The following is a 23452-nucleotide window of genomic DNA, read 5'->3' as shown; positions in this document are numbered from 1 at the left end:
CTCTCCTGCTCCAGTTTCCAGTTCCCCCGTTTGAATGGTATCCAGTTCCAGTTATTGACTTCTGCTGATTTGCTGATGGTTATTTATAGACCCTCAGGGTTCTCACTGATCGGCGCTTTAGTGGTGAAAGCCCTGAAAGCTCCCAATGGGTTCCTCCCTTCGGAGTCCTTCCGCCAGTACCTACAAAGTAATCAGCTTCAGCTTGAATAATTTAAGCAGTCCAGTCTCAAAATGCTCTGCAGAGTCCGCTGAGGTCCGGCGTCACGGCTACCAAGGCAGTCGTTCCTGGCAAGGCTGAAGCTAAGATGGCCAAGGAGGCTGTGCGACAGTGAAGGGACGCACCAACCAACCAACAACGGTACAACCATCTGAGGCTTGCGAGCCCTTAATTTAGCAGCTGGCTAGCTAATTTGGGACCTGATTGAGCACGGTCGCTGCTGAAAAGTGTGCCCCTCTTTTCAGGTCCTGTCTAGCGCTCGCCTGTTCGACTGCTGCACTCCTGGTTTGAACCGCGTCGCGATGGCTCCTGACCGACTGTCCCCCGACGGCGTGACGCCCTGGAATCCATTCGACTTAGGCGACCGGTCGAATTTCCGCTACGAGCACGTTGATGAACTGGACGAAGCTGAGAACGACCACGCGCACGATCTCAGCCGCGGTGTTGGACTGGGCATCTCCCACGGCCAGCAACCACAACACTCTCGCGCGACGAGTTATAACACAACACACACCTTCGACACCCTCAGTCCGCCCGAGCCGTCCTCTGCGCGTTTCGCCCACTCCGAAACAACACTCCTGAGCGAGCAACCACACGTGAAGTGCCCGACCAAGAACACAATCGTCCACCGTCGCCTGTCGTGGGTGCCGGCCACCATCCTCGTGCTCGCCGTCTACTCTACCCTGCTCTCCGGGCTGTACCTTGTCGTCGCATTGCTGAAACCGCGGTATGGGAAATTCATCGGGGTGGACGGGCGACTGGCCGCGTCGACGGCGAGTTTGCTCAGCACGCTCTTTGCGAAGACCGTCGAGCTGGCTTATGTGACTGTCTGTGTGGCGTTTCTGGGACAGGTCTTGACGCGTCGTGCTCTCACCAAGGGATCCCGTGGGATTTCGATCTCTGATATGAGTATGCGCACTTGGATCATGCAGCCTGGGTCGTTGATTGTGCATTGGGAAAGTCTGAGGTACTCCGGGTGGACGATTCTGGGGGTGATCACGTTGACCGCGACGCTGGTTGCGATGTTGTATACCACCGCTGCGGAGGCATTAGGTATGTTACCAAGGTTAACTCCTTTATCTGATTTGTCAGGACTGACGATATAGTTACTCCCAAGTTGAAATGGGGCTCGGTGCACGACCACAGGCTCGTCGGGAATGTGTACACTTCCTTCGCCAACACCCACTTCCTCACTGCGAACTGCGAGACGCCTGTTCCGCTCCAGGACGACCCAGGTGAGCGGAATAACACATGTCTGAACATGCAGCATGCTGGCCAGGCGTACCACAATTACCAGGCCTTCCTGCACGACTGGACGCTTGTCAGCGAGGGAATGAAACCTAGCTCGACGGATCTCGGCGAACGACCGCGTCCGACTGCTTCGGTGCATGATAATACCACCGTCGAAGGGAGCTGGATTGACAAGGAGGATATGGCAGCGTTATCGGAAAAGTACGGTCGCATCGTGCAAAATATCACCGCTGCGATGCCGCATGGGGGCATCATCAGCGCGGCAAACCACCCAGACAACGACATCATCCAGCCCAAGGATCAGTCCGGAGAAGGCATGTACGAGCTGGAAGCCTCAGTCCCGTCGCCGGCCGTCAACGTCCTCTGCGCGGAAATGAGCGCGTCCGAGCTGAAACCAATCGTCTATAAAGAGTGGCCGAACCACAAGAAATTCAACCCAGTCAACTGGACAGCCCATGTGCCCGACGACGTCCCCGACCCCAAGCACTGGCGCAATCGCACCGTCGTCGACGACCTCTTCGGCTTCGGACCAGACTATCCAGACCAGTACGCGCCCATCTTCGGCAAACTGCCCAAACCATCCAACACCGTCCTGAACGTCACCTCGGCCTACACGAACGGGGCTATATTCCTCCTCGGCGCGAACCCCGAGACCTTCAACCCAGGCTACATGCTCTGCAGGCTCAAAGCAAAGCAAACGCCCAAGTGCTCCACCCGCTACAGAGCCACCGCCAGCGGCTCCCACCTCTGGACCGTCTGCGAGACAGACCACGAGCTGCAATACAACGTGCGCGTCCCCGACGCCGCCGACGGCATCTGGGCAAACGACTGGATGTACATCGCCTCCGAGTGGGGGTTCACCCTCTCCCTCAACGCCGGCATCACAGACGGGGCCTCCGCAAACGCACGCCTTCTCATGCAGTTCTCACCCCAGACATCCAATCTAAACCCCTCCCTCCCTTCCCTCAGCGAAGCCCTCGCCGTTCTCGCCGGGAACACCCTCCTCATGAGCTCCGCGAACGCCCCCTTCGTCCCGTTCTGGAACTACACCGACGCCACCGCCGACAACAACATCCTCGCGCAGCCCGCGAAGCAATCCTTCAACGCAACCCTGCAGTCAAACGAGTATGCCTCCGGCGGCACACAACGCTGGCAGGGTGTGTTCTACCCGATCCTGCTCTTCGCGTTCTTCACCTCTGCGCTATGTCTGGCGTTTATGCTGCTTGAAGTGCGCGGCCGCCAGATTACGGACTTCACCGAGCCGCAGAATCTGTTTGCCCTCGCTATGAATAGTCCCAGCACGGAGAAACTGCAGGGTGCGTGTGGGGCGGGGCCTGGTGGGCGCCAGCTGGGCGAGCGCTGGTTTGTGGCGATGGAGGAGGAGGATGAGCATTATTATATCCGGACCAAGGCGGATGCGGATGCCGATTTGAATACGCCTAGGGTGTCGATTGCGCCGCCCCGGGATGGCATGGTGCAGATGGATCTTGATGACCGGCCGGTTAATGAGCAGGGTGCTGTTGCGAGGCCGACGCTCAGTCCGGCGTTGAGTGAGTATCATCGGCTGTCGGCAAGGAAGAGCTGGCTGTCGGGGTTTTATTAAATATTTAATTAACATTGTAATTGTAATGATAATGATAATATGATTTCAACCCTGAACTGTAAGCAGATATTATTAGCTAGAAAAGTCTTGTAAATAAAGCCTTGGTATAGACATACGGAAGCAGACTGAAGTAGAGCCCCACTTATTAAGCCCATAATTATATCAAGATGAATACTGTTTATTCAATCATACCCTTTCAGTATTCCTAGCCTCACGAAGCCTCTTTACACTCGTCACTGTTATAACCAGGTATTATTGACTCGTCTGTCCCGCATGCTTCCCGGACCAAGTCTTTGTCTATTCGCTACAGCAATAGTACTTAATGCAACCCCCCTCGGCTTGCATTTATTTCCCTCCATCCCTGCTCTCTCTCTTTCTCTCTCCGTCCTCTATTAGTATCATTCCACCAAAGACACAATCTACATCCTAAAGTCAAAATGCCCGACCCCACCACCCTCCCCCCGGAACTCTTCACCCAAATACTCTCTGCCGCTGTACAACCCCACCCACCCACCGACCCAAACCCAAACACAGCCCGCAACCGCGAGATCGAGCGCGAATACGACTTCCACAGCGGAACAAACCTCGCCCAGCTCTCCCAGCTGATCCTGGTAAACCGGCGGTGGCACGACCTCTGTCTGCCAACCCTCTACGCCAAGTACTCGCACAACGGCGCGCGCCACTCGTATACCTCGCTATGGCGGTTCCTGCGGAGTATCATGCGCAATCCGAGAATCGCGGCGATGGCTCGGGGGGTGAGTATCGGGAATTGGGGGTTTTATCCAGATGTATTAGCTGAGGATGACGGGGTTCGCGGGGATAATGTGCAGTTTTCCAAGGGGGATGTGGAGATGATGCGGCGGGCGATTCGGGCGGTTTTCAACCCCCGGGGGAGGGATTGGAAGATTGTCGACGCGCTGGAGGCGAGGATACTCGATCCGCGGGCTCTGTCGGAGAGGGATTATCAGCCATTGGTTGTGCTGCTGTTGATGAGTTTGCCGAATGTTGAGACGGTATATTTGCATCTGCCGGAGGGGTATTCAGTGCTGCGGTGTGTTCTCGAGGAAGCGTTGCGGTGTCAGGATGAGAGTGGCGAGTTGCCTTGTCTGCGACATTTGGCGCATCTGCATCTGCTCGCGGAGGTTCCGGTCTATGGATTTGAGGCGGGGCCTTCGTTTTGGATGTCTGATCCGGCTTTAAGGCTTGATGAAATCTGGCCGTGCGTCTACTTCTCCGGGCTGCGTACGCTGGCTTTGTATGACCTGGAGACAGAGGGAATCGCCGCTTTTCTTGCGAAAAACAGTGACAGGATTTGCCGAGTGGAGAACCTACGTGTTGTGGTAAAACCAACCGCAACATGCTCTTCCGCTGGTGTCCACGCGCTTGTCAATCTGCCACAATCACTCGCTGAGTTTTCGATATGCTGGGATCATAATTTACGAAGCGGAGAGCCAGCCCCGGAAATCTCAGTGGTTGAGGTCTGGGGCGCGCTACAGAAACATCGAGAGAGTCTCGAGCAACTTGCAGTCTTCTACAACGTTCATGAGCTTGATAAACCCACTCCTGGCTGTTTCGGTTCCCTTCAGACATTTCCGCGCTTGAAACGACTTGACACTCATCTAAATATTCTTCTGGACGGCATGACGACAGAGCGACTTGCACCATTTCGCTTAAAGGACACCATCCCAGAGAGTCTAGACTGCCTGTTCCTCCATCCCGGCTGGGTCTACGAAACAAGCCCTAATTTTCAGGCCACCGAGCTTCAAGCCATGGTTGCAGAGCGCAGGCGGTCCCTCAAGCATCTTGCACTTGGTGATATCCTGGCCGCCCCGTACTATAGCCAGATTAAGCACTCCGAAAAGACTGGTGATTTTGAAAGAATGGGCGCTGCCGGTTCAGAACCTTATCCAGGTCTCTGGACGCTGTGCAAACAAGCCGGTACCCAGCTGCATGTTACATCCAGTTGTGTCCGTACATACGTACTCGGGCCTTGCGAGTTTCACAAAGGAGGAGCCTGCCAGTGGCTCTGGCGCAAGACCTGGAATATCCGCGCTGATGGAATCCAGCGGAACAGAACCAGCGTCGAACGGCTACCCAAGCCAGTTCCTCGGAAGAAGACAAAAAAGTCTCGCCCATTACCACTCCACACCGTTGCCTTTACGGACCACACGGGGAACGAAGCATTCATGGTCTTCAAAAACGGTATCAACGCCGAATCCTCGAAACTTCCACCTCTGTTCCCCTTGGTCGTCTACTTCACACATCCTAACGCAATCCCGTCGCCGGATGCCGCTGATCTTGGTGGCCTCCTCAGAGCCATCCGGGAAGCAAGGATAAATTCAGACTTCCACTTCCGGCTTGATGTTTATTTCCTCCCTGGCGCGGGTGAAGACGACTGCAAGACACACTATCTTGCTGAGCGGGTCTCAAGAGCGGATTACGAGATGCTTATCCGTGATTATAATGCTCGAGTATTTCAACTGAAGAGTCAAAGGGGTAGTCACAGTGCAGTACTTGGTGACTCTTCACACACGCAGACTACCACGCATCTCCCTGGAATGGCCCACTCCCACCCCGGTCTCGAGCCCTACCGCGGTCTCCTTCTATTATGTCCCGAGGCCAACTGGCGCGATGGTGCACAACGGATCTCCTGCTTGAGGTTTGATAAACACGCGGTGGGGGATATAACTGATTATAGCGAAGGCGAAGACCAGAATAACGAGTATTGTAACGCGCCAGAAAGCACCACCCTCTCATTCCGAATCGCATACGACAGTCCTAAATCTGGAGATGATGATGAGGAAACTATCGGCGACTGGCTGGGTCAGTCGACGAAAGATATACAGTCTGCGCATCGCTTTGGGGATATTCACGCGAGGGCTGCGGGAATGGCGTGGACGAGTTGGTAACACGGGTGTCTGGCTACGTCGATCGTAAATAGGGGACCGCAAATTTAAATCCAGTCATTCCGCTATTCTTGGTCACCTTGTCGGAAACCCCGGTCACTATAGCTAGATGGGAGGGAGGTAGACTGCTTCTCCACTACTATAAGTACCTTTCCGAATCCATTTCGAGTGTACTCTCAAAGCAAGCAGCTGTTTATAGCCTCAGGAGCTGTTATTTTCAGCATCAATTTCACAGGTCCTCACATTCTTGTCGTAATGATAATGATAATATGATATCAACCCTGATCATGTCTGTGGATACCGATATATTGATACGATATCAACTGGCAATATCAGACACCCCAAAGCCAACGATCCCTTCAAATGCCGTCCCCACGCTCATGAGCTTTATCTCTGGAAACCCAATTCCATCTCCATGCTGCTGCAGTGTATCCTCCCCGTCCTGCAATGTATCTGCATATGCCAGCCCCCAAGACCCTTTAAATGACGGCCTGCACAGCAACCACGGGGTCTCGCGCCCGTTCTCTGGATCATCCGTCGCGATCGCCGCATCTTGCACTCCAGGCGGATGTCGCGATCTCGATAGTGGCGGCTGAATTAGCGAGAATGGCGCCAGACCAGGCAATGGGATCTTGGGCAGCGAGGAGTCTGTCAAAAGCGCCGTGAAGAAGGGAGTCTTTGGATCGAGTGGTGCAGGCGTGTCTTCGGGGTGATATACCCGCAATTCAGTACCTTTTCCACTTTCTGCTGGTGTGAATTCAAATCGGGCGCGGTGTTTGGGGATGTCTACCTCAATTAATTAGGACCTGCTATAATAAATAGGAAGTGGAAACGCACTCCAGTTCCTCCGTCCATTCCAGACACTGTTATCCGTCGAGACGTAGATGGTGCTAATACGCATGTCTTTCTTTCCGCTGTGTGGATTGACAGCGCGTCCGGGGATGAAGATTAACTCGTCGTAGGGGCCGACGTCTGAGTCTTCATAGCGCACGATCATGATGCCTTTCAGCCATGAGGGCTGGAACTGGGGGTCCCCATTTGGGAGTCTTTCAAGTGCGGATGGGTGGATATTTTCGCAAGGGTGGAAGGCGCCTGGCGGGAGGATGGATTGGAGAATCTCCTCGGTGTTGTTGGGATTTTGGGGACGTGGATTTCCCTTGTCGGTGTCGCTGTATAGGAAGGTCCAGGCTTTGGCTTTTAAACTCCAGGGAGGGGGAGCAACGGGGATTGCTGGTGTTGTTTCTGGGGGAAAGGAGCCCGGTTTGGACGGGGATGGAGGACTGGGGAGGAAGGCCATGGTCAGGTTGTCTAATTCTACGGAATTATCAGCGGGAGATGTGGCTTAAATATTTAATCGCAGAGATCATCCCACATTTGTGTAACATGATTCATGAAGATCAGACTGATCTGCAGGTTATAACTGTAGGTTGGCACGCAATGGTGAACTCAATCGATCTGTCCATGGTTCCGGTATCCGAATTATACAACACAATTCTTGATATATCTAGAAAACCCTGTCAACAGAGATTGATCGACGGCAAGGAAGCGAGTATGCATAAAATGGTCTTGTCATGATTAGTTGAATACCATACAGCCTTCTTGTCAGCCCTCGGTCCGCGGTATGAAGATCGGTGGATCATTTGCCAAGTACAGCATCAATATTTCCTCTCTAGGCTACCGATATAATAAACATATCTCAATGTAACTGATTATAATGAACCCAACAGCAAGAGTAATACCACTGCAAGAGTATTGTCACTCTTGACAGTCTAAAACACCATCCCCTTAACCTGCGCCACCTTCTTCAGGTCAATATTCCTGATCAGCAGCGTCCACAAGAAACACAGAACCATAATCCCCGTCCCCGCAGCCAACATCCTCGTCTGCGCATACCCATACGCATTCTGTATAGCCAGCCGCGTCGGGGACCCAACCGCATACTCCCTCTGCGTATCCAGATCCTCATAGATCGTATCAAGCTCCGGCATCGCAGCCGCAGGTAAATCCCGCGCCAGTGCTTTCCTGAATGTATTCGTCCAAATACCACCAGAGATCGTGCTGCCCATTGCACCGCCGACGGTGCCGACGACGTTCAGGACGGCCAGGGCCGTCGCGACGTGCTGGTGGTCCACGGCTGCGAGAATGGCGAGCTGCTCGATGATGATGAAGATGCTGCCGCCGATGGAGATGAAGATCTGGCACATTACCAGGTATCCGACGGATTGGTTGGGGCGGCGGAAGTAGATCATCAGTCCCTGGGCGAAGATGTAGAGCGGGACGGCGATGTAGAGGAGCCACTTGAAGCGGCCGGTGCGGCGGATGAGATATCCGACTAGCAGGAGGAGGACGCCCGAGACGACGTCGAAGGTGTTGCTGACGTAGCCGGCCTCCGCGAGGGTGAGGTTGTTGACGATCTGGAGGAAGGAGGTGTAGTAGTTGAACCAGCAGTAGTAGGAGATCTGGTATGTGGCGTCGAGGAGACAGGCGCCGATGACGGTGCGGTCTTTGAGGATCTGGAAGTTGAGCATGGGCACTGGCGCCGTGTATGTTTCGTGCAGGATGAAGATGGCCAGCATCACGACGCCGACGACGATCATGGCGATGATGTATCCGGTGGCCCAGCCATTGGGGGCCTGCTCGGCGATTTCGAAGGGGAGGAAGAAGACGACGAGACCGGCGGAGAAAACGAGGACGCCGAATGCTGGACGAGTTAGTTGTGAACTCTTAACGAGGTACCCACGGTAGACATACCGTCAAACTCAATAAGATAGTGCTTGATGTTTTGCAGTAGCGTGCGGCCGCTGGATTCCCTGACAAGCAGGCCCTGCTTCTTTGCCTTGCGCATGTTGAGCTTGAACATGATGTACAGAGGCGCGGCGACAATGGGGAAGATGATGGCGAATGTGCCAAAGCCCCATCGCCAGTCGTTGTACTTGTTGTAGAAGTCATCAGCTGCCTTGGGGCCAGCAAAGGCAGTGATGATATAGGGCGAGGAAGTAAAGGCGTAGGCCAGCCCTCGATTCTTCAGCTGCGACGCGTCGGCGGTGATGACATCCACACAGTATGTCATGCCGCCGAACCCGATTGTATAAAACACCTGCTCAGTTAGGACGAAAGGACGAACAATAGAAAAGGAGCAGGTCGTACATATGCAGCGCAAAAGGTAGGCAGGTTGTGGCATCCAGCCATCATAATCAAACCAGCCGTGGCCAGGACGGTCATCATCAGGAATCCCTCCGCTCGACCCCAGACGTCCATCACTTTGGCAAGAGGGATGAAGATGGCAGCTGAGATGGAATCGGCAACGATGTAGATCGTGTTGAGCAGCGAGTGCGATTCGTATTGACTGGTAATGTACGGCGTGAGGTTGTTGATGATGTTGGACTGCATCGCATTGACAAAATAGAGAAGCCAGATGCTATTCCCTCGTATTAGCATACTAAACAAGACGACTACAAGGACAACGCACTTGACAAAGACTGCAATCAGGGTCCGCTTCGACCAGGTGAGGGTGACGGCCTCGACGCCCTGGACACCACGCTGGGTGTTCTCCGTTGGACGCTCATCCTCGGGCTTGACATCGGTCGCCTGCAGCTGGACACCAGACTCAGGAGAGGCATCAGTCTTGCTCTGCTGGGTCTCAGCGACAGCGACCGGGGTGATGGACTCGTCGGTGGCCCTGCGCCGGAAGGCAGAGCGAAGACGGGACGAGACAGGCATGGCGAGAATCAGATCAGTCAGATCAGCCAGATCAGATCGCAAAACAAAAGGAGGAGATCGTTGCCCTTATAGAGGACAAGCTTCTCTCCGAGGTCGGCTGCAGCGGTCGAAACTGCTAACTGTCTACAGGCGTAAACCCGAGAACATCCAGCAAGGGCCCACCCAACGCATGGAATCAGGAGAGAAGCGTGGCAGATAATCTAATCAGATGGGCGTGTTTAGAGGAACAGGCTGTGAGTGGCAGATGCTGCAGGGGATCGGGCGCAAAACCCATTCGACCGTGGGAGACATCATGCAATAGGTCCACTTCGAGTCATCCACATCCAACACCCAGACAATCAGGACAGCCATAGGGCAGCCACTGAGGTTGGAGACGGACTAGCTGCTGGCTCGTTTGGCATCGGATCTCCACAAATGTTGTCTGGTGTGCTAAGAGATACGAAGATGGCCTACGGGGAACGAGAATCAAAACTGCTATACAATCAGGATAACAAGGACAATGATTCAAGATGTGGTGCGATCAGATAAGATGAAAACTCTGCATGCGAGATAGCGAGAACCAGATATTGCCTGTGGACCCCCACTCCCAGCAAGCAAAACCAAGCAGGCGAGCGTCAGCACTAGCAGGCACCAGCAAGCGAAGCAAGCGAAGCATCGGGCCAAGCGTGGAGAAGACGTGGCTTTTTCTGTCTCCCCTGACAGGCCAGCCTGCTTTTCGTTTCATTCAGAGCTCCCACGCCTGGAGGAAACCCCACCGGGCTGATGGGCTTGTCTTTTACGCGAGAGGCTGCACTTTTAAATTGCGAGACGGCTGTATTTTCCCAATTGTCGGGAGAGTGCGGAATGCAGACTGAACGCCCACTGTGGGGACGGCGTCGATAGTTCTCCCACAGCGAGGAGCAGGAATTGTTACCGATTGGTTTGCAGCATCTCAGCCTGGACACTCAGTAACAGCCCTGCGATTCGGATCTGCCCGTGGTCAACCAGGGCAGCTGAGCCATGATCAACATATTCCAGCTGCCACACTCAACCTCCCAAAACACCATCAACTGACAAGATACCAAGAACCAAGCTGCTTTGAATAGGTAGGCTATCTAGCTGCACAAAAACGCTACAGCTTGACTAATTCGACCCACATAACCACCCTCGTCCATACCCACCCCGACCTCCGGAACGAGAGCAATAGCCTGGCCTAGCCTGTTGGCATTCGTAAAACTAGTTACTACCGTACAACACAGACCAATCCAGGACCCAGCGACCATAGTATGACCAATTCACAGTAACACTCTTCGAGCACCAGAATCCCCATTTGCCAGCGGAAATGGAGTTTCCCGACCATTGAACCTGATTGTACCTGAACCGGAAAGCCGGAACAGGTCGACTGCTGAACCTCGGTTGTATAGGCCGGCAGGGTAAGCAGTTAGAGGTTGGAGCCTGTAGCAGTCAAGCATCAGAGGAAGATGAAATTTTATATTGTTCCCGGACAATATCATCAATGGTATCCACGTCGGGGGTGCCTGATAATGACGGAAATCGCCGGCCTAGCTGGCATTGACATCAATGAAATAGAGAGGTAATTGCATTAAGTTGAAACTAAGCAAAGCCTTGTCGGATACGGACCTGCTGTAACAATAGACAGGAAAACTATAATACAGCAGCGAGGACATAAACCGGCCTTATCGAGAGGGAAAGCCCCAGCTCGTAGAACAAATGGGCCTTCCAGAGTATACAATATGTACTGCCAGAGTATATACATGGTGCCACGGCTTAGATACAGTCTTGACGGGACTTCTACTGACAGCTTGGACTCCCAGCAGGCGGCGAAACAGCTTCAGAGGGATTAGTCTGTCCACAGCCATTGGCAGCGCCGAGCAAAGTATCGTCAACGGCGGCATCATAGGCAGCACCGCAGTTGGGGTCACTATGAAGCATTAACACTGCTGCAATCCATTCCGTGGTTATATCTTACCTCGACCCGCCGCTTGCATTTTCAAAGTAGGAGCAGATGTCATGCGAGAAGCAGTCCTGGGTGTATGCATCCCCTACTGCGGTCCCACTGCATCCTGCGCCGCAGCGACCGTTGCATGAATATCTATCATTGTCAGTTTACCTGAATTATATATTATACTACTAGCTCTTTATTACAAGAACTAGTAATAGATTTGGTTAGAGTCGAATGGGGACGTACTCTCCGCCAGCGCTGTTGGTGCCGTAGTTGCTACCGACGACTCCGCTAAAGGAGCATGTCTGTCCAGCACTGTTCGTCCATGTTGCTGTAGCTGTCGATCCGACCGTTAAACAGGTGACGGCGCGTTTTTCAAGGGCCTCTCCTGGTGCTGCGATGGCCAGAAGCGGCAGAAGACTGAACATGACACGGAGGGCCATCATTGTATATTGGAAGATTCTCGCAGCTGAAGACTGATGACAGCCTTATCCCATAAAGGGGGACTCTAGTTATATGTCCGTTGTGGAGAAGACTGTCGGTGAGCTCGGAGAATTTATCGGAGAATTCGTCGGACGCCAAGTAGATCCTATATAATATCAATATGCGAGCGTTGACTTGCTGCTCAAGCCGGCGCCTTCTAGTGCGCATCGCATCAAGACTGCTATAATGGCGAACCGTGGGCCACTGAAGACAGGCACAAACCGTAAGATGCATCGTTCCTGGTCTGCGATCAGGCACCAGCTCCAGTTCGGTATTCAGCTGCCATGGTGTGCATGAGTGCGGCGGTAGATCCTCTTCGGGTACACGGTCCGAACCGTATACTCAATAATGCAGCTGCCCTCCTCCAATGGCCTGCTGCCCAGGGAATTGGCCTATATAAGGTGGGTTTAGCGTGATGGTGAAATGCGGGGTTCAGATGAGAAATCCAAGACCATGAATCGATATTGCTGGCCTGTTGATACGGCTGTGTCTTGAGTAGCCCATCTAGACAATAATTCTGTCGGTTGCTATGTACCTATAGTCGTGCATAAGGAGGAAACCTGCGCTGGTCGTTAGGGTTAGCTGGTGCTTGGCCTGCAACCTTTGCATCACGAATGAAAGATCGGACGTCATTTATCAAATGGCATAAAATAGAGGAGACTATAATTTATTCACTCTGGTGAGCTAAAAATCCTGTGAGGTTTGAAAATAGATCAAATCATTGTTCAGTATAATATTGATAATAAGGCACCGCTCGAGACGAGATATTCCAAACAGCTGCGGCGTAAAAGTCAAATTAGATATCTACTAGTCCAGGCCAGTAGCTGACCTGGACTGGATATCTGTAGGGGATGATTAAAGTGGGTGACGGCCAGTACTTCATTTATTGAAAGCCGGTGGGTTCGACAGCTGGTGGGTGGCCGATGACCGAGAAATCGCAATTAACAATCCAGAATGATGTAAACATCACCGCTTCGAACAATATATAAACTAGTCTTGTGCTGCCATTGAAGGGGTAATTCATTAATTCTTGTCCACTTTATCCCAATGACCCAAATGAAAGCTGTTCGCATCCTCAAGGCCGGCGACCAGCTTACCGCCGAGCTTCACGATGAATCGATACCGACTCCAGGTCCCCGCGAGGTCCTGATCAAGGTCCATGCCGCCTCGCTAAACTACCGTGATGCGGCCCTGTTGAGGGGCGAATATCCTATTGCGACTAAGGAAAACGGTATCCCTGTATCAGACGGTGCTGGAGAGGTCATTGCAATTGGAAAAGACGTTGCACGGGTTACAAACGGCGATCGCGTTGCAGTTAGCTGCTCTACAAACTGGATTGGTGGTCCATATATCCCGGAATACCTTTCAGGCAGTGTCGGTTTCCGTGTCGACGGACTGTTGGCCGAATATGTTGTTTTCAACGAAGACGCACTGGTTCGCATCCCTGACTACATGTCCTATATCGAGGCTGCCAGCCTTCCCTGCGCTGCTGTCACTGCCTGGACAGCCCTCAACAAAATAGAGCCCCTCCAGCCAGGCCAGACCGTGCTGATCCAGGGCACTGGTGGTGTTTCACTTTTTGCATTGCAATTTGCAAAGATCTTCGGCGCTCGTGTCCTCGCGATCACCTCTTCGGACAAAAAGGCCGCTAAGCTCAAGGAGCTCGGAGCCGATGCTGTTGTGAACTACAGCACTACTCCTGACTGGGACCGGGAAATTATTACCCTGACTGGTGGAAAGGGTGTCGACAAAGTGATTGATATTGCCGGAGAGAAGACTATTGTAAAGTCTGCAGCGTCAGCTAAGATCACTGGTGTTATCGTCCTGATTGGATTTGCAAGCGGCTTTGGTGGCGGCCTTGCGCCAATCGACATCCTCATTCGATCCCTTACAGTGACCGGATCTATTATTGGTTCGAGGATCGAGTTTGAAGCGATGCTGCAGGCTATGGAACGGCACCAAGTTAAGCCTGTCATCGACCAGGTCTATCCCTTGGCAGAATACCGCAAGGCGTACAGCAGGCTTGAAGGTGGACAGCAAGTCGGCAAAGTGGTTATCCAGATTGCGGAATAAGTGACTCTTAGGCCTGTGAAAAGGTATCTCTATAGCCTGCTTCACCGGCACGAATAATAGCTATTCTACTACACAGCTCGATCTTATATGGAACCCATATAGCCAGTCAACATACTGCGTAAGTTGTAGATGTAGAGAATCCAAACAAGCCCTTCGAAATGAGCTGCATTGTCATTGAACTTGATTTAGCGACGGTGCTGCTCGGATGCCGTGCATGCCGTGCATTGAATTCTCTCGTCGCAGGTCATACAGTGAAAGCCCCAACACGCTGCATTGAAGATCCCGTAGGTTACCGGAGGGGTCGGCTACTACCCGAGTGATTTGGCCAATACGAAGGAGACCGTTGATGGTCTCTCGATGTTCTTCGATAAACACCTCAAGGGTATTGACAACGGCTGGGGGGCACGCCCCGAGTACCGGTCCGACCTAGACTTCTGGTGATAGAAATTGTAGGGCACCAGAGGATATCGTAACTACGAAGCGATGCCCACCAAGGAAATGGATGTTGATTCAACCAGTAAGAAGCCTGGGGTAGGGACAGGATGAATCGAAAGGATCGAAAGGCTGATTGGCAATCATATTAAATTGTTAAATTATTAAATTACAGCTGAGTGTTCGGACTGCTCGGCCTCGGATTTGGTGCTCGGGTTTAGTGCTCGGAAAATCCCAAAACAGCAGCCAGTCGGAGATACCAACTTTTACTCAATGTAAAGAGCCTTATATATGAGCCACAAGGCCATTCTTTTCTTTGGCTTCATTCCTCAAGTCAGTAACAAAACAGTTAAGAACCTCTTCCTTGTTGCGCATCGTGACAACAATATGAGCGACCAATCTAGCACCAACAACCAGGCCCTTGCCGAAAAACACCATAGCCCTGCTTTATCCACCACGGAAGAACCCTCAACTGAGCGACCTTCGAAGGAGCCTGCTGGCCCAAGCCCTCCTCCCAATGGTGGTATTATTGCATGGCTCCATGTTGCCGGCGGGTTCATGCTCTTCTTCAACACATGGGGCATGATGAACACCTTTGGCGTCTTCCAAACATACTACGAATCAGGGGCCCTGATCCAACGCTCCTCCTCCGACATCTCATGGATCGGGTCGGTTCAGGCGACAATGCTTCTGATGGTTGGTTTCATCACGGGTCCTATCTATGACCGTGGCTACTTGCGCCCTCTGCTCATCGCGGGCACCTTCGGCACCGTGTTTGGACTTATGATGCTCAGTCTGTGCAAGGAATACTGGCAGATCCTTCTCGCCCAGGGATTCTGTGTCGGTATCGGCGCTGGCTGTCTTTTTGTCCCCTGCGTCTCGATCCTACCAACATATTTCTCGTCGAAGCTCGGTGCTGCTCTCGGTCTGGCGGTGTCGGGCTCTTCGCTTGGTGGAATTATCTACCCAATCGTCCTGCATCGCCTTATAGGACCCCTTGGCTTCGGCTGGGCTGTTAGGGTTATCGGCTTCATCGCGCTGGGTACACTTCTCCTCCCCATTGTTGTCATGAGGCAGCGCGTTAAGCCGTCCAAGGCCCGGGCCCTAATCGACTGGACCGCCTTTAGCGATATCCCCTTCCTGGTACTTGTCACGGCTGGCTTAATTGCTTTTATGGGCCTGTTCACGCTCTTCTTCTACATTTCATACCTTGGTTCAGCCCGTCACCTCACCTCGGATGATATGGCATTTTACCTAGTCCCGATTCTCAACGCGGCGTCCTGCTTCGGACGAACCATCCCTAACGCAATGGCTGATAGGTTGGGAGCTTTCAACATAATTGTACCTTGCTGCATGATGGTCGGGATCCTGCTGCTCTGTCTTATTGCCGTGACCAACCAAGCCGGATTGATCGTCATCACCGTCTTATCGGGCTTTTTCAGTGGCGCACTCATCGGTCTTCCGCCGCTGTGCTTTGTCGCCATCACCAAGGACAAGTCCAAGATTGGAACGCGGATTGGAATGGGCTTTGGTATGATGGCTTTTGGTGTCCTTGCTGGTGGGCCAGGGGCTGGTGATATTCTTAGCGGCTCTGGTTCTATGAACTGGACTGGAGTCTGGATCTTCGGTGGTGTCAGTACCCTTGTTGCGTCGGTTATTTTCGGTGCCTTGAGGATTGTGAAGTATGGGTTTGTGTTGCGGGTTAAGGCATGATGGTGGATATTTATTTATATTCATGGGTTCCTATAAATAGAGTGTTTAATTGTTAGACGATAGACTAGCATCTTTTAGTGTGTGAATAATGTATATGAAGTGTCTATTCAAGCAGCTCGGACTAAGACAGCGAACCATTGCAAAACGCCTGGTAGCCAGTACTATGAGGGAACGATCTATCCACGCACCAGCGATTGAACCTGCATGCCCTCTCCTTTGTGTACTACCAACCTAGGAAGTGCTTACTCTTACACTTCTAGTATGGTTGCCTTGCATTTATGGAATCAAGTATATTTATATAGCTCTCACTATCAGATATTCAAACTCATCCCATGCGGATGACACATATCAAACACCCTACAGCGTAACAACAACCTTTCTCGCAGACGTGCCCTTCGCCTGAATATCAACAGCCTCCTGGATACTCTCCAACCCAGATCCGACAACAAGCGGCTCCGGCGCAGCAACATACATCTTCTGCACCAGCGCCCGCGGCAGAAAGTCCTCATAGACAGCCTTCGCAACCTCATTGTCCTTAATACTCGTTGCATAGATCATCTTGGCAGTCACATCATCATCCTCAGGCGCTTCTCTGGCAGTCGCAACAAACTGCACACCCCCGGCGCGCTTCACGACTTCAATTGTCTGCTCCGACGCCCCGGGGCCGATACAATCCACACCACCGACTAGGGTCTTACCCTTCAGTGCGGCGACAAGGTCGTCGATTACCGTTGGGCTGTTGTAGTCGAATACCTCCGCCGCGCCGAGACTCTTCACGTATGCGAAGTTCTTCGCCGACGCGGTGGTGATAACCTCATATCCTGCCGCAACGGCGAGCTGGATCGTGTTGCAGCCGACGCTGCTTGCGCCGCCCCAGACCAAGACTGTCTTACCGGTGGGCTTGGATGCTGGTACAGTTGGGTGCTGCAGGTTGAGAAAGTCCTTCGGGAAGAGCGCTGCGGCCGCGGTAGAGAAGCCGAGTGGAATCACAGCGGCTCGCTCGTAGGGGATGTCGTCAGGAATAGGACTGGCCATGTTTGAACCGATGATGGTGTATGCCTGGAATCCAGCGTCTTGATGGCGCTGCGTGATCAGGCCCACTGCATGTCCGAGCACGCGGTCGCCGGGCTTGAAGCGGGTGACGTTGGAGCCCACGGCGGCCACTTCGCCGGCGATGTCGTGGCCGAGGATTGTTGGGTAGTTGAGGGGCCAGAATGCGGTCGATTGGATGATGCCGTCGACGGGGTTTATGGCGACGGCGTGGTTCTTGACGAGGATTTCGTCTGCGGAGGGCTCCCAGGTTGGGGCCTCTTTGACTTGGAGGGGGTGGGACTTGGGCCCGACGAGCCAGGCTGCGGTGTTCGACATAGTAATTAACTGATAAAGAGGAACTATGGACTTGGAAGAGTTGACTGTTGAGATTGATGCTGCTGTGATGGTGATTACAGAGGGTGCGTGCAGGTTTATATAGAGTTCGTTATAGGGCTCCAACAAGTCCCCGGTATGGCTGACATTATCGGCGACATTATCCCCGCCTCACAGCGCATACAGTGTTTAATAATCACGAAGCTGATGAATCTATCTCCTGCTTTGTAATTGTCTTAGGCCCCCAAGACCCCCTAACCGTATAGCATCAGGCTCTCGGACTTAAAACGGCCACCGGCCAATCACCGCCCGAGTTCCACAATCATACAGCAGTGGTATCGAGGTCTTGAATAGAAATTGGAGACAGGCAATTAAGAAGATTCTAGAGAATCCATGTATGAATAAACAGCGAATCTCGTTAGATAGAGGAGTTTTAAATTCCTGGGTCGGTTGGCGTCAGGATCGGGATCACAGGATCCAGCTCGCTTGGACTCGTTTTTCCGGTCCCGCGACCTGAAGCTGATTATATAATTATAAGCAACTTGTAAACCCTATAAAAACTTTTTAAGATTCTTGATTCCTTTTATAATACTTACTATTACTAATAATGGCCTCTCTTTTAATTAATATAAGTTTAAATTAATTTAAAATTATTTATAAATTATTATTATTAGTTCTAGATTAATAATAATTACTTTTTTATTAATTTTAAGATACTAATTAAGTATTTAGAAATAGTATCTATAGTATCTTTATAATACTAAGACCAGCTATCTTAAACTCTTTAAATATAAACTAGTAAGTTATTTTCCTGGTATTATAACTAGTATCTAACTACTTACTAACTGGTTAGAATAAGGATAGTAATATCTACCTATATTATAGTAAAGTTTTTTACCGCGTGCCTAACTGCTTAAAAGCTAATATAAATACTTTCTAATTATTTAGATACTGTTTACTAACTACTTAATAACTATTTAGTATAACTATAAGATTACTAACAATCTATAAACCTATATTAAAATTTATAATAATATCTTGCTTCCTGAAGGAATTACTAGAGAATATATACTCTAGAAAATTATTAATAAAGATTTAAGTAAGTATTTCCTAACTATTTACTAGCTATTTACTAACTAGTTATAGAGTTTTATAAAGATCTATATAAAGAAGTTAAGTCTAGTATTTCTAGTATCTTTAAATCTATCTTTAATATCTTCTTCTTTACTAGAAGTACTCTCTTTACTATCTAGTATAACCCTATCTTATCTAGTAAAGATAGTTTTTTATTTATCCTTCTAGCCTTACCTGTAAAGAAAGATAGTAGTATAAATAGTAGCTAATTACTTACTAAGTAATTACTAACTAGTTAAGACTAGGTATATATTACTAATATATAAGCTATAGTTACTAAGATAGGGTATAAGATTCTTTATAACTTTTATAATACCTAAAATAATTACTATAAGAATATTAATTACTATAATTTTTTTATCTTTTTTAATTATAGTAATATATATCCTGTGCCTGCTGCAGTACTAGAGAATAAATAATTAGAAACTACTTAATAGCTAGTTAATAAGTAATTAGCTTAATCATAATCTTATAAAGTTATAAGATTAATAACTTACAAGAATATAGCTAGTTATTAGGTAGTTAATAAATAATTATTAACTAGATATAATAAATTTTAGATATTTTATTTTTTTATTATAACTACTAAAGTTAATATTCTATTATATATATATATATATATATTTATTAATCTTACTAGTTACTAAGTACTTATTAAGTAATCACTAACTAGTTATTAAATATATAAAATAATTTAGTAGAATTAGTATTCTAGATCCTTATCTTTTATACTATAAGTCTATTATTAGGAACTAGTTACTAACTACTTATTAATTAATTAGGGACTAATCTATAGCCTACTTATTAAATATATACTATATCTATTATACAGTATAATAATACTTATATATATATTAGATAGATGGTAGTTAACTAGTTAATAAGTAGTTTAGAACTAGTAGTATTATAATTTAAGATATATAACCTATATATAAGTTAGTAAATATAAGTATATTATATATATCTTAGAACTAAACTAGCTAGTTAGTAACTATTTATTAATTACTTTACTAGCTTCTTAGATCTATATTTATTACTATATAATATTAAGCTCCTGTTTATTATTTTCTAGCTTATATTAATAGATTTATTAACTTTACTATTCTCTATTTAAATTATCTTACTTAATTCTTTTTTCTATTTTCTTAAGCTCTAGTTTAAGTCTTTAAATCTTAATATTCTAGTATCTCTAATCTAGGCTTAAGATATTTACTAAAATAATATATTAAAGATTATATATAGACTAAATTAAACTAAATACTCTATAAGTACTCTATAACTAGTTATTATATAGTTAGATATACTTATTATTGCTATACTATAAGTGAGAAGATTATAAGTATAGCTATATATTCTATTAACTTATAGAAGTACTAGATAATAAAATATATAGATATTTATAGCTATCTATCTAACTAGTTAGTAACTACTAGATAAGTAGTTATAAGATATATACTATCTTAAGTTATATATTAAAGGTAGTTTAATTCTATATTTACTATCTTATAGTTATAGTAAATATTAAAGTCTATAAAGTTATTATACTAGAGAATATTATCTATATTAAGATTTATAAAGCTATAATATATTAGTATAATCTATAAGTACTTGGTAAGTAGTTAATAACTATATACCTCTTTACTATCTTAACAAGTGTCAGGTATTTACTATAGATATTTAACTTCTAGTAGAACTATTTAACTATATTAGTATAATTATAAAGTATTTTAAAATAATAAGATTAAATCTTTAAGTATACTTGATTCAGGCCTACTTTAATAATAGAGGATTTCTTATATATAGTCTAGTCTTATACTATCTTAGATTTATACTTTATTAACTGGTTAACAGGCAGCTCCTAAATACTTAATAACTAGTTAATACTTATTAGTATTACTAATAAATTATTATAAACAGTCTTTAAAGAATAATTTAAAAGATCTATTATTTAGCTTTATAAAGAAGTTCCTACTTTTCTTATTTTAATAATATTTAGAATTAACTGTTAGAAATAAACTTGGCAGAAAATAATTATATATTCTAACTATTATATTAAATTCTAATAGTATAGATTAATTTTAGAAAGATATTAATCAAGCCTTTATTAACTAGTTAGTAAGTAATTAGAAAGTATTTAGACTAACTTTATCTATATATTACTTACTATCTATATTAATAATAATCCTGTATATACTAGATATATAGATTAGATTAAAAAGTACTAGCTACTATATAATCTTTTTAATTAAGGTAAAGATATGTTTAAATAATAAATAATAATTCTGTATAGAGTCTTTACTAATAAAAACCTGTAGTAAAGTTATAACTAGTTACTAAGTAGTTAGTATCTAGTATAGAAGTACTTAAGAAATACTTATTTTTATATTAATCTAGTAGAAATATTATAAAAAAGATCTTATTTATATCTTTAGATTAAACCTGCTTATAAGATATATCTATCTTAAAGGAGTAAAGCTTTACTAGAAACTAGAGCTACTTTTTAAAAATATAGAAAATTATAGTATTCTCTAAGTTATAATATATCTCTTAAATATAGTTCTAGAAATATAAGTACTTACTAACTAATTTAGATCTAGTTTCTATTTACTTACCTTTATTTATTAGTTAATTTACTGGAGAAGAATTATACTATTAATAACCTGACTATTAAGATATAAAAACAGGTATTACTTTATAATAATAGCTATAATTCTATCTTTATTAGAAAAGCTAGAATAAATTCCTACTAATATAAAAGTATTATACTACTAGTAAAAGACCTTTAGCTATAACCTCTAGAGGAATTATACTAGTAATAGAGTAGTTAATAACTATTTAGTAAATATTTAACTAGTACTTACCTATAATAAGAATTAGATTATTTATATCTAGAACAAGCTGCTTGACTCCCTGGAGAATCTACTCTAGTAGTTTAGTTAAAGAAGATAAAGGATGCTTATATATACTATAAAATAAAAATAAGATATATAGATATTAGTTTATATCTATAGATATTAAAATATAGAATATAATATTATAAGTAATATATTTTAATTAATCTAAGTCCTGAGGATAGTCTTATTCTAAAAGTAGTTAATAACTACTTATAAAATATATAACTAGTATTTATAATAAAACTTCTATTATAATATTAATAGTTTAAATACTCTATACTTCTTAGTTAGAGAAAGAATATCTTAATTAAAAAAATCTTTAAGAAATTATAGATCTAGAGTTATATAACCTTAAACTAGCCCTTAATAATATTTTAATAAAAATATAGATATATTATTTATATACTTAATATAAGGCTTATAATCTCTAAAAATACTTTAAAGTAGTTAGTAACTAGCTAATAACTATTTAGTAAAGGCTTAAACTTACTAGCTATATATACTATTTAAAAATAGATTTATAGATAGAAAATTATTTTATATAAATAAAGCTCCTGGTAAAGAATTTAATCTTTACTTAATAAAAACTATAAGTAGTTAGTAATTAGCTCTTAACTAGTTAAAAAATATTATCTATAAATATTCTACTTTATGATATCTATCTCTAGAATCTATACTACTTATTAAGATTCTTAGATTTTATCCTAGATTATCTTATTAATAAAGATATAATAACAGGAGAGTAAAGAAAGACTTAGATATTTATATATATTAATATCTAAGTATTTCTATATCTATTTTTATATATAATATAATAAAAATAGGTAGTATATAAGATATTTTTATTCTTATATTAGCTTTCTTATATATTAAACCTAAGTACTTAGTAAATAGTTATTAAGAACTTATATAATACTTACTTTATATATTATCTACTCTATTTTAATCTTTAACTATTCTCTTAAGACTATTATATAGATATACTCTTAAATATAACTAGTTAGATACTCCAGTAAATTATTAATATATTTAATATATAGAATTATAAGTAGAGATAATTTAATACTAGTTAATAGAATAGAAATAGTATATTTCTATAATAGTATACTAATTAGTAACTAGTTAATAAATAGCTAATAAATAGCTATATATCTTATTCTCTATATCTTAAGTATTAATATCTTAAGTATTAATATCTTGAGTATTAATATTTTAAGTATTAATATTAAAAGAATTATCAAGTTTAATAATTAGTAGACTAGAATCTATTCTAGATAGTATTTTAATAACTATTTACTAAATAGTTACTAACTATTTCTAGAATTAGATATAGGAAGAAATTAGAAAATAAAAATAAATAAATTTTAGTAAGATATTTAAAGTCTCGCGTGACTTTAAATACTTATTAATCCTCTTGGCAGGAGCTTGGCAGGGGTATGGGTCACTTGACCCTTAGGAAAGGGTCGCGCGACCTATGTCCTCTCAGGATCAGGATGTCGGCCCCATCAACTTCATTATTCAGCCTGGCTATTCCTACCCAGGCTAGCGTTGCACATGCTGACATATTCAATTCTTCGGACTTCACAGAAATAGTCCTTTTGTAGCTTAAAATTCCATAGATTGGAATGAATCTTCTGAACGATTCAACCAAGACGTGGGCCGGGATCTGATAGGTCTGTCTGGGCGGGGCGGGCCGCCGCAGTATACAGGACACAGGAC

General features: G+C 45.7%; 8 protein-coding genes across 8 annotated transcripts; 4 read left to right on the top strand and 4 right to left on the bottom strand.

Moving 5' to 3' along the window:
- Positions 1-368: 368 nt before the first annotated feature.
- On the top strand, positions 369-3209 carry ASPVEDRAFT_155244 (uncharacterized protein). Its single transcript, XM_040808450.1, has 2 exons — positions 369-1270; positions 1324-3209. The coding sequence occupies exons 1-2, from the start codon at positions 520-522 to the stop codon at positions 3069-3071; spliced, it is 2499 nt and encodes an 832-aa protein (XP_040673141.1). The 5' UTR covers positions 369-519; the 3' UTR covers positions 3072-3209.
- A 299-nt stretch (positions 3210-3508) lies between these two features.
- On the top strand, positions 3509-5980 carry ASPVEDRAFT_88630 (uncharacterized protein; the record flags this gene model as incomplete). The annotated part of the gene is made up of 1 exon (XM_040818371.1): positions 3509-5980. The coding sequence occupies one exon, from the start codon at positions 3509-3511 to the stop codon at positions 5978-5980; it is 2472 nt and encodes an 823-aa protein (XP_040673140.1).
- A 316-nt stretch (positions 5981-6296) lies between these two features.
- ASPVEDRAFT_142121 (uncharacterized protein) lies at positions 6297-7274 on the bottom strand (the record flags this gene model as incomplete). The annotated part of the gene is made up of 2 exons (XM_040807803.1): positions 6297-6763; positions 6815-7274. The coding sequence occupies 2 exons, from the start codon at positions 7272-7274 to the stop codon at positions 6297-6299; spliced, it is 927 nt and encodes a 308-aa protein (XP_040673139.1).
- A 484-nt stretch (positions 7275-7758) lies between these two features.
- Positions 7759-9697, bottom strand: ASPVEDRAFT_97608 (uncharacterized protein; the record flags this gene model as incomplete). Its single annotated transcript, XM_040818785.1, has 4 exons — positions 7759-8678; positions 8729-9074; positions 9125-9395; positions 9447-9697. Coding segments are annotated over 4 exons (1788 nt in total), but the record flags the coding sequence as incomplete, so codon positions are not given.
- Positions 9698-11364: 1667 nt separating this feature from the next.
- On the bottom strand, positions 11365-12198 carry ASPVEDRAFT_365574 (uncharacterized protein). Its single transcript, XM_040811230.1, has 3 exons — positions 11886-12198; positions 11667-11789; positions 11365-11618 (listed from the first exon to the last, which is right to left on the bottom strand). The coding sequence occupies exons 1-3, from the start codon at positions 12083-12085 to the stop codon at positions 11489-11491; spliced, it is 453 nt and encodes a 150-aa protein (XP_040673137.1). The 5' UTR covers positions 12086-12198; the 3' UTR covers positions 11365-11488.
- A 971-nt stretch (positions 12199-13169) lies between these two features.
- ASPVEDRAFT_56777 (zinc-dependent alcohol dehydrogenase family protein) lies at positions 13170-14195 on the top strand (the record flags this gene model as incomplete). The annotated part of the gene is made up of 1 exon (XM_040815250.1): positions 13170-14195. One exon carries the CDS (start codon positions 13170-13172, stop codon positions 14193-14195), a length of 1026 nt encoding a protein of 341 aa, XP_040673136.1.
- A 772-nt stretch (positions 14196-14967) lies between these two features.
- Positions 14968-16452, top strand: ASPVEDRAFT_46715 (uncharacterized protein). Its single transcript, XM_040813624.1, has one exon. It carries the CDS (start codon positions 15015-15017, stop codon positions 16338-16340), a length of 1326 nt encoding a protein of 441 aa, XP_040673135.1. The 5' UTR covers positions 14968-15014; the 3' UTR covers positions 16341-16452.
- Positions 16453-16455: 3 nt separating this feature from the next.
- On the bottom strand, positions 16456-18124 carry ASPVEDRAFT_46714 (zinc-binding alcohol dehydrogenase family protein). The gene has a single exon (XM_040813623.1). The coding sequence runs from the start codon at positions 17706-17708 to the stop codon at positions 16698-16700; it is 1011 nt and encodes a 336-aa protein (XP_040673134.1). The 5' UTR covers positions 17709-18124; the 3' UTR covers positions 16456-16697.
- Between the last annotated feature and the right edge of the window lie 5328 nt (positions 18125-23452).

The sequence above is a fragment of the Aspergillus versicolor genome (assembly GCF_001890125.1).
Source record: "Aspergillus versicolor CBS 583.65 unplaced genomic scaffold ASPVEscaffold_13, whole genome shotgun sequence".
Classification (NCBI taxonomy): Eukaryota; Fungi; Ascomycota; class Eurotiomycetes; order Eurotiales; family Aspergillaceae; genus Aspergillus; species Aspergillus versicolor.
Note: the sequence above shows the minus strand (reverse complement) of the source record. Positions and strands in the feature narration are given on the sequence as shown.